The following is a 15,490-nucleotide window of genomic DNA, read 5'->3' on the forward strand; positions in this document are numbered from 1 at the left end:
TTAGCAATTTATGATTGTACTAAATTTATTATCTGCCAATATAGATGTTGACAAATTTACAACAGCACTCGCAACGATAAACATTTTGTTAATGTAAGGAAGTAAATCCCACGGTATGCTTTTGTTAAAAATATTGAAAGTTTTCAATCTTTGAATTGTTCGCTCAACGTGAACTCTAGCGCTAGCGATTTTTGAAGTTAGCAAGGCATCTTCTCGGGAAAATTGGCCCCTCTTTCTAGTGTTTTGTCCTTTAGCCTTTCTTTTAAGAAAAGGCGGCCTAATTAACTTCAGCGCTCTTACACTACACAAGTCTTCAATTGCAAACCCTTTATCCACCATAATGGCATCTACATACGGTATGCACTTCTCAAGAACTCCACACTTTTCGGTAATTTGTTTATCAGATGATTTACCCCCAAACGCCTGACTCACCATAGTAATCACACCAGATGGAGATACACAAATGCACACTTTAACGGTATTGGTACCTTTGTAATGAGAGTAAGTTTTTATCTTGCATTTTAGACACCTAGGCTTTTCAACGGAGACCTCTGTACAATCTAACACCGTCCTCGTATGTTCATAATCTTTAAAGCAAAGTGGCATAGATTCCATGATTTCCTCTTTCTCTAGCCATGGAACTGATGATTCTAAAACCGTGGCTAATTGGCATATTGTTTGTTTGAAATAATTAGCCGTTATCTGCTGGCTAAGACCGAAAAGAGCTCCGAGAGCAGTGTACGTAATACCTAATTTAAGTTTCATAAATGTAAGTAAAATTCTGTCCGCGACTGGCAATGCACTTTTACTTGGAAATTCTTCTTTTACTATTTGAACAATCTCATCAAAAAGTTCCATCGATTGAACTCCTGTCAAACACACAACAGTTTTTTGTTCCAATACTCCGCAATTAGCAGCTACTTTACATTTATGTTCTGCTAGCGTGTTTACCATGATTCCTTTTTCTAAAGTATTAATGGCATTATCATCAGTTTGAGCTATTTCAACTGGTAGAGGCGGTTGAGGTACCAAGTGTTCTTGCTCCGGATCTTCGTCTTCGTTACTCTCGGGTTCGCTGATCTTGTTGAGAGAAGTCTGCCTATTTTTCCTTACAATATATCTATTTGCTCTCCTTTGAGATGAAGGTGTTGTCTTTCTATCATGCTTACGAAGAGGTAGTTTCTCAGAAGGAATTGCTAAGGGCCGTAGGCAAGGTGGATATTTGAAATGATCTGTAAAATAATATCAAGATCAAGATTAAAAACAACGTTTAGTATTACACCAGAATTGACTTACCTTTATGTGTTTCAGGAATATTTTTATAATCATCTTTTTTAAAATGTGAAGAGCAAACAACCATAGTTTTACTTGGTGTCTTTCCCATTTTTAACGCAACTTCCCAAGCCTTAGCTAATTTCGGCTGTTTTGAAGGAAAACGATGAAACCTCATACCTTCCATGGTACCGTTGTTTTTACAATCAAACACGCAGCAATACGTAACCATTTTATTGCAAAATATTACAAACACACCTTCAAAATAATTCTATCAGTCTAATTTAAACGTCCCAATTATCTAGCTTACTACGTTAAGTCGCCTATTTGTTTCCTTGAGATCGCGCCATCTTGGACAAACCGAAGCGCCCCCTTTTATTTCTTTTGGTTGCGAATATTCTCGAGTCTATGGCATAAACCTCCCAGTCGATTTGAGATTGGAAATGACTAAATCGTTCTTATCATTTCATTTTAATAACTTATTATTTACAAGGAAAATTCATAAAGTTTTAAGATTTTGTTACACTAATTTTAACAACAACTACCTGGGGCCAGGTATATAATCCAATTAAAATTATTTGAAATTATCTACAATCGTTCAACAACGATGGATGATTTTATAAAATTATATTTCTTTAAGCATAAAAACTTGTTGAGGTTATATAGTTAGTTTAGGGAGCTGTTGGCTCGCGTAGCTTTAAGGGCTTGCCACCTACAACGCTTCTTTAGTTACTCTTAAAAATATTTCCTCGAGCGACCAACTTATTCTATAGCGTTGGTATTTACCAATTATAAACCAATATAAATATGGATAGGTCTTAATTAAATTGAGGACATTCCATGACGAAAGAATAATTAAATTTTAATGTTAACAAAAAACAAGATATTCCCGACAATAATAAAACCTACTCTACATTTGAAAAATTATGCTAGCTAACTTAACAAGAAAAACTCCCGTGGAATATTCCATCATTATGCGTCGCTTTCAATATGATCATTAAAGGCCCAGTTTTTCTTCTGCCTGTCCGCCTTGAATTTTTCTTACCTGCAAAACTCCCCTTGCATTTATACTTCCCACAAAACATGATTTTGGCGAAGATTGAGCGTCGTGCCTGCTTCTGCGACCGGGACATTTTCTGCCTGCCTGTTGGCACCCCGCTGAGTTTGGGACGGGGATGCTCGCTCGTCTATTCTTTTCGACCTCTCCCTCAAAACCATTTTTAAAATATTGGGTTAACCCTTTTTTCGGCTTTCTATACTATGCCTAGAATCAATTTACGTGAAAGTATTCCTTATGTAATTATGGTGACTGAGACACATATGTGTTTACGTTACCTTTTTATCGACATTGGTCATATGACCAGTCCGAGGATCTAGTTTATCGCGCCAAATTAAGGGTGGATTACCACATTACTTAGTTTATACTCATCACTAGACAGTCTGGAGGATGTTGCTAATTTGAAGAGCTGGTCCTGTACTTGAGGCCGACGTTCCATTTTGAGCCCGAGAAGGGTGAACGCGGCTAGCAGAACTTTTTATGGTTGTTGTTCAGCGATTGAAGGCCACTAGGCCAGGATCATAGACTAAATATGCTTATATGCTTATAGACTGGAGGCCGGGATCGGGTGAAATGTTCACGGCTTGGCAAACAAACAAATGCACAAGAATTTATTTATATACAAAATATTATAAAGAGCGCTTCATTTTACTTTCATTCAATCGACAGATGGCGCAAATACTAAATTTCAGCAAAACCTTACTAGTGGTCAACCTTGGTAATAAGGTTTTTTCTTAACTGGTCCCAATGACTCCACAGAATTGTAATTATTAAATGTGCTTTGAGACCAGTGAAAGCTCATGAATTATGAAACCGGGGATAGCGAGACTAAAGAATTGATGGTTTGAGGTAAAATCCTAGAATTAATAAAATGGTAATCTCCTATTTGTTGGTTACGTTTCAAATAATTAATCTGGTCACCTATTTTTTGGTCAGGTTTTGAATAATTAATCTGGTCACCTATTTTTTGGTCAGGTTTCGAATAATTAATCTGGTCACCAAATTTAGTTATTATTATAGAATGAATAAACTGAACACGGTGACCATGATCCCCCAAATTATTAATTAATTAAAGCAATTATTTAACTGATCTTTGACCACCGTCATTATTTCCAAGACTGCTGTAGTGTTGGTGTCTAAGGCTTTTAGCAGACATCCAAGAATGCCACAGGGAAATTGATTATTTGATTTTCGAGGCTAGGAACCCCAGGAGGAATACTTGATTTCCGCCGGAAAAGCATGTTGTCTTCGACGCATATCAATGAAACTCGACTGTAAAAAAATTAGTGTGCTTACCGCTAAAGACTTATTCACCAACGATAAATCGGTATTTGATTGGTCCTTTTCAGTTGTTAGGTCTTTCAGGAATCTAAGAAAATATCTGGTAGACACCTTATTTTTGGTTACCGCTAAAGATACAATTCCCACAGTCATATCGATATTTTATTCCCTAGGCTAGGAACCCTTGTGATATATTTGTATTAAAACAGGACCACAAAGGTTAGACATTGCATAAAAGGCACGAATAATAGCAATATTAATTTCAAGCCCGATTGGTTTAAGTTGGGGACAATGAAGCAATCGCTTTTTGGAAGGTAATTGTAGTACTTTGGGTGGCATATTGCTCCAGTCGTTAATTAGTTGACATATAACGAGTTGATGTATACAAAGTGGTTTTATTAATTGGCTTGATGTCCCCTTGTACGAGTATTGGAAGTGACCAAGACGAACTTCCTTTCCAAGGATTACAACCCCAACACAAAAAACTTGGGTTGAAAGAGTACGTGGTCTTCCAGGTGTCAAAGAAAATCACTGGTAAAAATGTTAGTTGTCTTATCGCTAAAGACTTACTCGCTACTGGCCAAGACGAACTTCCTTTCCAAGGATTACAACCCCAACACAAAAAACTTGGGTTGAAAGAGTACGTGGTCTTCCAGGTGTCAAAGAAAATCACTGGTTAAAACGTTAGTTGTCTTATCGCTAAAGACTTACTCGCTACTGGCCAAGACGAACTTCCTTTCCAAGGATTACAACCCCAACACAAAAAACTTGGGTTGAAAGAGGACGTGGTCTTCCAGGTGTCAAAGAAAATCACTGGTAAAAATGTTAGTTGTCTTATCGCTAAAGACTTACTCGCTACTGGCCAAGACGAACTTCCTTTCCAAGGATTACAACCCCAACACAAAAAACTTGGGTTGAAAGAGTACGTGGTCTTCCAGGTGTCAAAGAAAATCACTGGTAAAAATGTTAGTTGTCTTATCGCTAAAGACTTACTCGCTACTGGCCAAGACGAACTTCCTTTCCAAGGATTACAACCCCAACACAAAAAAACTTGGGTTGAAAGAGTACGTGGTCTTCCAGGTGTCAAAGAAAATCACTGGTAAAAACGTTAGTTGTCTTATCGCTAAAGACTTCCTCGCCACTGGCAAATTGGAAGTTCATTCAAGGCTAAGAACCAAGGAATCCATACTTCATTGCCAAAACTAAATAAAATAGGCCTTATTTATGATATCAGTTTAGTCCTAAGACTGATTTCCGCATGGGTTCATAACAACATATGAACAAAATTACAGCAAAAAATGTAGAAGGAAAAACATGGCATGGGCGATAAATTAGCCTCATCGCCATATCTGAAAGAAAAACCAGGTACCGCGAAAAAACTCTTAGGCTTGGCTGAACCGCTGAACTGTAAATTACAGACATTTATTTTTCTATCAGTATATCAATTTCTAAATTTAGGGGATAACTTTAGCTTAGCTAATATTTACCTTATTGTTTATATGTTATATAGCGGTAACTTGCGACGTTAGTCAAAAGGGGGAAGGATCTTCATACCTTTATTAGTGTATTTTTAGCTCATAAAAGGAGGGCGGCCATGCACTGAAAATTCAAATAATTACCTTTGTTTGAACTTGCCCCTCGTTGTCATTTCTAAACAAAAAGTGGAAGACGATTGAGATTATGGTAGTCTGATTTTTTTTTTAAATAAACCGCTATTTTACTCCTTACAAACTGGCAAAAGTATAACGAAACTGCCGTCTACTTCACTTTGGCTACTATCCCTATTCTATAACTTTTGGTCTTCAAAAACTAGCCAATTTCCGAAAACAAAAACACTCGAAATGAAAGTAAAACTAAAACTTTACGCCACGATTTGTCCCGAACTTCTGAACGTTATAACCCGTCACTGCCAGGGTTCAGCGAGCGGGCGGAAAAGGGGGAATGAAAAAAAGGGGACTATATGTCCAGGGAGGTTTAGTGCTCCCTGCTATGTCCGAGAGATTCCTCGACCAGACCAGACTTCTACGAGCTCAAAGGAAGAGCCGCCTTTTTAAAAATTCATCCCCCGCCCCCTGTTTTTAAAATTCATCCCCCCCCCACTGAAATATCGAAAAAGATATTCGGATGCCGCCTCTCTCACAGGAATCCGCGCGACGTTCGCTGTTTGAGAACTAAACCCACGTAACGTAACTCATGTAGTTCGGTTGTATGTTTGAGAGCTAAAACCACGTAACGTAACTCGTGTAGTTCCGTTCTATGTTCTAGGAGGATTAAAGCTAATCGGAGTTTTCATGTTCCTAAGTATGTTTGAAATATAAATAAGTGTGACGAAGTAGTAAGTTTGGCAAGCCGTGTATGGCCAGAAGTAATAAATAAGTGTAGCACGAAATAATATCGCATTCTGTGGAAACTTTTTTATTTCACCTTTGTTTTTTAGGCTTATGACTATGAGCAGGGGCGGCTGAAGGTAAAAATTGAACCCTGGCGAGTTGAATTTTGGGCGAGCCCCTTCATAATTCCCTACAGTTCCAATCCATATTTTTTACGACCCAACGTTATGCTACTCAAAGGGATGCCCGGGAATGTCGTTCAAATTTTAAGACGTGTCTACGCTTAATTCCAGTTAAGAGACAGAATATATCATAAAATGTATTTATTCGCAAATAACAACGATCATATCATCAGAAATAAGGTTTTGGCGCTACTCTAAGGAACGCGGCGGCACCCCTCTCAACGAGGCGCCCAGGGCTGTCGCTCGGCTTATAAGCCATTGGTGAATTGATATGTTCTTGGGAATGTCGAAAACCTTAGTGTCTTTTTACTTTTCACGTCACTACGTAATAGCAACCGTTGCTAACAAGGCACTAAGTAATGGCGTCCTTCGACCGTAAGGTACTATTGCGTCCTTGACCGTAAAAGTTACACTTTGAGGATCTGTTTAGTGTGTGTTATCCAAGTCGATTAAACTGGACTGAAAACATAGTTCTCGGAACCAACTGGATGGCTCTAAACCCACTTAGGTGTGGGAGCTGGTGTTTACTGCCAAACTAAAAAGTTGGACTTTTTATAGACCCTTGGTGTTTTTGCCACGGTTTTTCAGGCAGAGATTTCTGCCATCTGCTTCAGCGTAGACTTTTGTCTTAAGAAGAAGTATCGGGGCAAGACTGTTCTGATTTTCTCTGACAGCCAGGCTGTTCTTAAGGCTCTTAATCAGTTTAGTGTCATTTCTAAGCTCGTTCTTAGCTCTTTAGATCTCCTTATGGGACTGGTCATAGGGGGCATCATGGCAATGAGAAGGCTGACGCTCGGGCCACGGAGGGTGCGGTTGCTAGGCTCTGCTGAACCTGCCATTCCGATACCCAATGGCCTCGTTCCTACCCTTTGGCTGGAGACGGCTACACACTCGGAACATAACGTCAAAAGAACGACAATTTTTGGATTAAAAAAACCTTAGGCTGCCGTTTATTGTGTGTTACAGCAATTGCCAGTGCAATTTCAAGTTTACTGTGGTTAGTCAAGATATCAGCGTCTTGCTGTAGTTATACACAGGGAAGCTGTTTTAATAGTGGCATCTTGTTGTAAAATAACAGTACGAAGAAATATATCATCATTAACGGTAAAGGCTCGTCAAACTGACGTCTCATATACTGTTTGCTCAAGAAACAGCTTAAATATGTAAAACAAAAAGCATTGCTTGTTGTTCTAGAAACAGCAACAACAACTGTTTGTGGTTTTATGACAAGGAATGATACATTTGATAATAGCATGCGGTTAATGAGAAGGTAGCGGCCACGGTTGGAAACAGTGCGCTATAAAGTTCGGAATATTAGAATGAACTATGATTTTACGTTTAGTTCTTTAGTTCTTTAGTTCTTTATTAGCTTAACAAAAGGTCAGAGACCCATCACGTCAAGAGAGTGAGAAATGAGATATGTACAGTCAATAAGCAAAACAATATACATACTACGAAAAAGGGTAATACAATTGTAAAATAAAATAGCTTGAGAGATTATGGACACTTAGTCATAGAGTTCGAGATAGTTCGCCAACTCCTTCCGGAATAGAGTTTGCACGGGAATGCCCTTAAGATGGTCTGGCAAGGAATGCCAGTCCCGAATGGACGAGGGAAGGAATGAGTGCTTGCGGCACGCAATACGGAATCCCGGAGGCACCACAGACACCGTGCGGAGACCGCGGGGTTTACGAAACCACTGAGAGGCCACCGCGGAAAGAGGCGCAAGGGCACCTCCGTGGCGGTGAACGACAGAGTTTACCAGAACTAGGCGCCTAAAACGGCGGCGCGAAGTGAGCGTGTTTCATTTGAAATTAGTTAGAACGTTTGTCATACAAGTGTCCCACGAAAAGCCAACGCTCGCCGCGAAACGAAGAGCACGACGCTGGATAGACTCAATAGAATGGATCCCGCTTGCCGAGTTGGGGGCCCAGACCGCCGAGCAGTACTCCAGGATAGGAAGGACATAAGTTTTTATACCCAGGGTCTTAGTGGCAAAAGAGCAATGGGCCAGATGGCGCTTAACGAAGCCCAGGGCGCGAGCGGCTTGGGAGGTGACCCGTGCAACGTGCGTAGCCCACTCCAGGGTGTCGGTGATGGTGACACCCAAATATTTCTGAGAAGTGACAACCTTGAGCGCGACACCATCGATGCGATAGACGGGCACCACGGGTGGTTGACCGGAGCGACGAAGGCAGAGCATGGCGCATTTTGCAGTGTTCAGAGGGAGCTTCCATTGTTTGCTCCATGTATTGATGGCGTCGAGATCCCCTTGCAGGAGTTGATAGTCATGGGACGAAACGATCGCCCGGGATAGGGCCACATCGTCAGCGAAAATGTTTCGTTGATGTAAATTATGAAGAGGAGCGGTCCAAGGACCGATCCCTGAGTGACCCCGGAGGAAGCAGGGAGCCAAGCAGAAGCAGCTCCAGGGAGAACTACGCGGAACTTTCGGTCACTAAGATAGGCCGACAGCCAGTTGAGAGTTTTGCCACGGACCCCATAAGAGTGCAGCTTGGCTTTCAGAAGTTCATGCGGAACCGAGTCGAAAGCTTTCCGGAAGTCGAGGAATATAACGTCAACCCGACCCGCTGCCTCCAGACCGGCGGTCCAGTCCTCAAGGCAACAGAGAAGCTGAGTCTCAGTGCTAAAACTACTGCGGAAACCATGCTGATACGGCATGAGAACATCGTGAGTAGTAAGATGTGAAGTAATCTGGGAGGCATTAACGTGCTCGTCCAGCTTGAGGACCTGGGAGAGAAGGGCTATCGGGCGATACTCAGACGGGTCAGAGGGATCACCTCCCTTCGGAACCGGGGTAACGTTAGCTGTGCTCCAGTCGGAGGGGAAGGCTCCAGCATCATACGACTGTTGGAAGAGGGCAGCCAGGGGAGCAGCGAGAGCGTCCGCACAGTTTCGCAACAGGATAGAGGGAATCCCGTGAGGGCCGGGGGCCTTGAAGGCCTTGACTGATTTAAGCAGCTTCAGAATACCCTGCCTTAAAAAATGGATGGGATCCATGGTCGGGGCCCTCCGGGGTAGGAGGGTATAAACGGGAAACGTTTTCCTGAATGAAGCGGCAAGCAGGTTTGCCTTGTCGGTGGCAGAGGTGTATATGTCCGAGCCCATCTTGAGGTCCGGGACCGGAGATGACTTTGACTTTTGCGAGACGAGTTGAAAAAACCGCTTCCGGTTTGATTTCAGGTCCGAGGCAACCAGGTCGAGATGGTGCGTGCGCGCAGCCCGAAGAGCAAACTTCACGATGGCGCGATGTTGCGAAAAATGTCGGCGATTGGCATCACTAGGGTGAAGCTTGGTGCGATTGTAGCGTCGTTTGGTCTTGCGGATCAGCCGGCGAAGCGATGGCCCAACCCAGGGAAGGTTCTGGCGAGAAGAAATGCGCTTGAAGGGCACGTGGCATCTTCAATGGCCGATCGTATAGTGCTCCAAGCTTCGTGAACCGACGATGGGAGGTGAATAGTAGAGAGACAAGCGGAGATACTCGAGAAGTCAGCGTGTTTATAGTCCATGACCGAGCGGGGGGGCACCCGGGCTGGAGGCTTAACCCCCCGGATAGGGCAGAAGAGAAAGTCATGATCGCTGATTCCAGGAAGGTGAGTGACTTCACCCACCAGGGTTGGGTTGGATACGAGAAGGAGGTCAAGGATGTTCCCACCATTGGCGTTGTCACGGGTGGGCTCCTTCACACACTGCGACAGATTGGAGGACAGCAGGGTGTGAAGGAAAGATGTATCTTCCGCTGCGGGACTTGTAAGCGACGGCCAGTCGATTTTGGGAAAGTTAAAGTCGCCAACGAGAACGAGGTCAGACTCCGCAGTGGAGAGACTGGCGATAAGTTTGTTGAGGCGCTTATTGTACGCTGGTTTAGCCGATGGCGGGCGGTAGACACAGCATATGCGGAGGCAGGAAGATCCAATGGTGATCCTAGCAGCAATGGCCTCAACCTCAGTGCGAAGGTCCAGAGGGAAAGAGCGGAGTCTACTGTCGATGGCTAGACATACCCCTCCACCGTTCCTGTTCCTGTCCTTCCTGTAGACGTTGAAGGTTGACCCAAAGAGCTCAAGGGAAGAGAGCAAGGAGTCCAAGTGCGTCTCAGTAAGAGCAATTATGGAAGGCTGGAGAGTGTCAGTGAAGGCCCGGAGGGCGAGGTGCTTGTTTGTGATGGAGCACAGATTCGTGTACAGCAGGGAGATCCCCGCAGTGCCGAGTTAAGCCTGCGAGCCTTGCTGTTGGATGGACTGCTTGGACTGCTCGACAGCCGGAGGCCTAGACAGGGCGACATTGATGCCTTTGGCCCAGTTTTCAGGAAGAAGCGCCAGGCGGACTTCTTGCGTTAAGGCGAGGTGGTTCAGTGGTAAATTACGGTTGCTTAACAACTTAGGGAACCAGGCTCGGTACACGGGCAAACATGCGTTTTACACTAAATATTTATTTTAATTTAATACAAGGCTGAAATACAAACTGTCTTGGCTAGCTAGCGTAGAACATTTGTCTATCGTGTGGGAGAACCAGGGTTAGAATCCTATACTCGCATTTTCGTAAATCAATAGTTAAATTCACAGCTAAGAAGTTGATAAACTAAAATACTATCTCTTCAAGGAAGTATTCTGTGGTTTCTCGGCTCCTTAATATAACCCTTACGAACTGCGCATAAATGAACAGAATCGGTAGTTAAGTGGTTCAACACCGTCCGGTGTTTGTTTGTGCGTGCGAAATTCCCAAACCCCTGCGTCTATTTCTTGACTTTTGGGATGGACCGCGGTCTGAGGATTATGTTAAACGTCTATATCCACCAAAAAGGGAAGGGCTGCTACCAAAAGGTCATGGAATAAGTTTTATAATCAAATTTAGTGGGTTTCGAACCCGATCCCACCTGCATATAATTATCGATTTCTCTACCACCGTGCCACCGACGCTTGATGAACTATGCCTTTTTTTGGTTATTATAGCTTTAACCGCGGTAGTTATTTAATACTGAAAGCTAAAATTTAAAATAATGTATTAACTTTAAAATTAATTTCAATTTACAAATTTAATAAACATATGGTACGATCCAGGGATCGAACCCGTGTCACTACAGTAGGACACGGGTTCTCTAACAAGGTGATATTTTAGCTTTGGCGAACTTGTTCAAATTGCGAAAAGGATTTAAATTCCATAAGGTTTTTTTTGCGAATTCGTGTTTTTGTGACACAGCCACCGACAAAACTTTCCTATTGAAGGCAATGCTTCGCTTAATAATTTGAAAAACATTTAAACTTATTCATTATAACGACCATTTAAATATTTCAATTTAAATAATTTTATAAGATTTAGTATGTTAGTAGTTAGTGTAGGGAGCTGTTGGCTCGAACGCGTGGCATGCAGGGCTTGCCACCACCCTCCTACGCATTGTAACCCGGCCACCTGAATTAAGGGCTTTAAAAGTCGCATGATGACTTAGGCCTAAGGTGGTGCCTTGGGTATTAGCCTAGCGGATTATTATTTATTTATTTTTATTTGATCTGAAAATCAAGCCCGATCCGCCAACAAGGAGAGTACCCGAGGTGTTTATTGCCGATTTTGTTCAAAGTCGGGCGTAATGTAGATCTATATGGGATGTGAAATTTCCCAAAAGGAGACGTCGCACTACCCATTTGTTTTCACATTACGCCCGACTTTGAACAAAATCGGCAACAAACACCTCGGGCACTCTCCTTGTAAGTTAGTAGGCGAGCATTCTACCAACGAGCCACTAACGCCTACCGAACTACCCTTATATTTTCGCCTTGCCGAACTTGTCTTCTTATTTAAAGGTGTCAATATAAATAGCGTTCCGTTAGTATAGTAGAAGTAATTGACATGATCCCGTTTTTAAATAGTTGATGGCTCAGCCGGTATTCGGACCCACAATCCTTGATACAGTAGGCGAGCGCTTTACCGCGGTACCGCAGCTGAACGTAACGAGTTTAAACGAAATCATAAACATGGCTCCGACGAGAGGTAATATTGTCGCCTTGGCGACCTTGTTCCGAGTTTTTAGCTTTCAAAATGGCACTTATTTGGTTATGAAAGTTAGCATTATATTTTAAATTGAAGTACAATTAATTTTATTTTAAGTTTTTAAATTATGGAATGATCTGGGGATCGATCCTGGGTCGCTACGGTAGTAGACGCGCGTCCTACCACTGATCCACGCCTACACCGTACTATCCCACGAACCGAGGAGAGGTAAGATAGTTGGCTTGGCGAACTTGTTCTAATTACGACCTCGTCGCGGGAGTGTGAGAGTGCATACGTCGCTATATTAAAAATTTATCCGCTGCACCTCCACCTCCTTAATTCTCACAGTGCAGACTGATCTTCGATCCGACCGATACGACTTGATAAAAAATTAATCGGACAAAAGATAAGAGGGTGAAACCCCATGTAGACATTTACTGGTACGGTAAGAGGGCGAACTCCAATTGCCTCATACGTTTCGTTTTCACGGCGAATAACCGTAGAGTAATCGCACAGTTTGTAGTGTATCTGTCGTCCTTCAGTATTTGAAGACGCATAAATTTATTTAACAAATTTTGCGGGAATAATCTTCTTCCTAAATTTAGGTAAGGCTAATTTTGTTTATATTCGTTACACTTTAATTCATTTGGGAGTATTTAGTGTATAATAAACCTCCTTCCAGAAGGAGTAAATAGTTACCACTCGGTTTTCTTAGAACTTTCGTCTAACGAATAATACGGCTCTTGGACTTGTAGAAATGCAAGCGAACGAAAAATTAACAAGAATACGAGTAAAATTAGGCGCGTTCCCCACGCATCAAAAACAAAGTGTACACGCGCAATGTTTTTTTTTAGGCAAAAATGCGCCAGCTAATTTTAAAATTTATATTGAAATATTAAAGGCTTTACAGTTTTACAAATAATTATCTTATATTGTTGCAATATCAATTACGTGTTCAACACCGTTAAAGTGTCAATATTTTTGAGTTAAGGCGGTCTTTTATGAAGTCCTGGAATATTTTTTACAAGGTTATTGGCGTTGGGATTTTAAATTTAACATACAAATGGTTCATGACGGGGAAGCAATTTTCCACAATAGTTGCAAAAGCGTAAAAATAATACCGAAAACTCAGTCAAACAGTTTTCTTTTACTAAGCCCTCGTCACTGGAGGTGGAGAGAGTTGGAGAAAAATACGTAGTAAATTTTTTAAATTTCTGCACTGCAGCGCCTTTGACAAGTGGGTGTAGCGTTTTGGAACGGCCCTCTGCCTTAATTCCGCGACCCTTTTCTTAAGCGTTCAATTTCAAAATTTGCGGAGTGACCTTGAAGATTTATAGCGAACGTTCGGAAAAATGAACAGCTAGAAGGCGTTGCGCGAAGTCGAAATACGTGACGTTAATTTTCATTAAACTGTACTTATATTACCTTCAAGTCTCCCGTAACCTTTTAATTCGGATAGACTTATACTACAATATAGTTCCCTCGAAGACATAGAAGATCGCGGCAGGATTAATAAATACAAAGTACGAAAGTCTGTTTTTGGTGTGGGCTTGGTATTTCTATTTCCAGCGAGTTAGTAAAGGCGCGATATAACCTTTATTTGCCATTTCCCCAATAACAAATTTTAGACCGTACATACATTTATCTAATTTTCGACTAAACAAAATTAATGGTTAACATCATAAGTAACAAAAGTATGCCTCTGGGTGCAATTGTTTAAGTGTCTGTTTCTAGGCAATTGCGACATAGTGTAATTTATGACGTCATCAAGAAACGGAAGTCACTCACGGAAACGTGAAACGGTGGCAGAATTGCGCGAGCAAAACATTATTATAGGACTGAATATATGCCGGAAAAGGTTTACTGTTACTTATTAATCACTGGTGAAACAGACCTTAATTGAAGAATATTTTCTGGAGAAAAGGTACTATGGCACGTGTTACTTATGTCAACATGAATAGTTCCCATTTCAATAATGATTTGTTTTGTAGACGTAGTTTTTTTTAAGACAATAGTAGTTTCTTCCCCTTTAAAGTGCGAATTTCCGAGGGATGGTTTTTTCGGCGCTTGGAATTAATTATATATATTTTTTTAATATATAAATTTTTTTTAGTACATTTGTCGACATCACGGCAGAGGTGGACTTCCTGTGAAAGATTGTTCCTCGGCCGTTGTAACAATATATTACCCCTCGTGTTATGCAATGGGATTTACGTTACTTATGGTATAACGACTAGCGGCCGCTGTTTACACGGTTAGGAGCTAGTTTTGTTTTGAAACAAAAAATGTAATTTGCTACTTTCTAGTAACTTATTTGTTGACATACATCCGTTTTTTTTTCTTTAAAGAAATCCGTAGTGGAAAAATGTCCGGCGGCCCGATCGGAAACGGGGATTAACCTTGTTTTGTACGAGACCTAAACGTACCGCCATATTATTCGTCATATTCGTATAGCATTTTGAAATCAAATAAAAAATAACGTTTGTCAAGGTCAAAGGTGCGCCAATTGATTTTACAAGGGGAATGTTTATAGTTAAAGAATAATTATACGGATGGTTTTGTATTGAAAAGTATATCTGTAACTACATAGATATGATTAGAACGTGTAATAACTGTAACACTTCTTGTGAGATAATTGAACAATATGTGCAGCATATGAGACTTCACCAGAATGTGGCAAAAATGCAATATCCATGTGGATACGTGAATTGTAACTACAATTTTATAAATTACCATTCGCTTAAGAGTCATTGCGCGAGACAACACCGAAAAAGATCATTTAACGCCAGTGAAAATTTAAATGGTTTGGGTTCGACATTTTCCTTTAAATGCACTGTTCAGAATTGTCTCCTTCATTTTGAGCATTTCCCTAATTTTGTTAAACATCTAAAATCGCATATACAAAAAGGCACTGGTGTTTCCTGTCCTTTTAAGTGTAAATATGAAAAACCCTTTACAGTAATATCATCGTTTACATCGCATTTGACGCGAAATCATAAAGGAGATAAAGAACCTCGGCAAAAAATAGCACTTATAGAACCCCGCAACTGAATCATCCTCCTGTAAAATCGAATGTCAAACCGGCGAACATATCGTACGGTGGAAATATATTCGATTCCTCCCCCGATAACGGTAACCAGAGTGTTTTGGAAGACCCTGAAATATTATTTACAAGGAACTTGGGATTATTTTACCTGAGGTTAGAAGCCAAAAATTTAATTCCTGTTTCAACAATACAACGCTTAATAGGAGAGTTTCAATCATTAAAAGAAATTGAGTTAGACTACATTGAGATAAAGTTGAAATCTAAGCTTAAGACTATGGGACTTAACGACGAAATACAGGCGGAACTTTTGAAAACGGTA

General features: G+C 41.3%; 2 protein-coding genes across 2 annotated transcripts; both read right to left on the minus strand.

Annotated features, from left to right (window-relative positions):
• Positions 1-1,504, minus strand: LOC149940408 (uncharacterized). Its single transcript, XM_090179237.1, has 2 exons — positions 1,297-1,504; positions 1-1,232 (listed from the first exon to the last, which is right to left on the minus strand). Exons 1-2 carry the CDS (start codon positions 1,502-1,504, stop codon positions 1-3), a joined length of 1,440 nt encoding a protein of 479 aa, XP_090035363.1.
• A 7,965-nt stretch (positions 1,505-9,469) lies between these two features.
• On the minus strand, positions 9,470-14,569 carry LOC149940409 (uncharacterized). The gene is made up of 2 exons (XM_090179238.1): positions 14,552-14,569; positions 9,470-10,294 (listed from the first exon to the last, which is right to left on the minus strand). Exons 1-2 carry the CDS (start codon positions 14,567-14,569, stop codon positions 9,470-9,472), a joined length of 843 nt encoding a protein of 280 aa, XP_090035364.1.
• Positions 14,570-15,490: the final 921 nt, after the last annotated feature.

Source organism: Leiobunum rupestre, chromosome 6, assembly GCF_980474605.1.
Source record: "Leiobunum rupestre chromosome 6, qqLeiRupe1.1.hap1, whole genome shotgun sequence".
NCBI classification, from domain to species: Eukaryota; Metazoa; Arthropoda; class Arachnida; order Opiliones; family Sclerosomatidae; genus Leiobunum; species Leiobunum rupestre.

What these genes read in the sequence shown, in the direction of transcription:
- LOC149940408 (XM_090179237.1), bottom strand. Translation starts at nt 1,504, where the DNA reads ATGGTTACGTATTGCTGCGTGTTTGATTGTAAAAACAACGGTACCATG. An exon ending in TATTCCTGAAACACATAAAG is followed by an intron (nt 1,233 to 1,296) that starts GTAAGTCAATTC and finishes ATTATTTTACAG; the next exon opens with ATCATTTCAAATATCCACCT.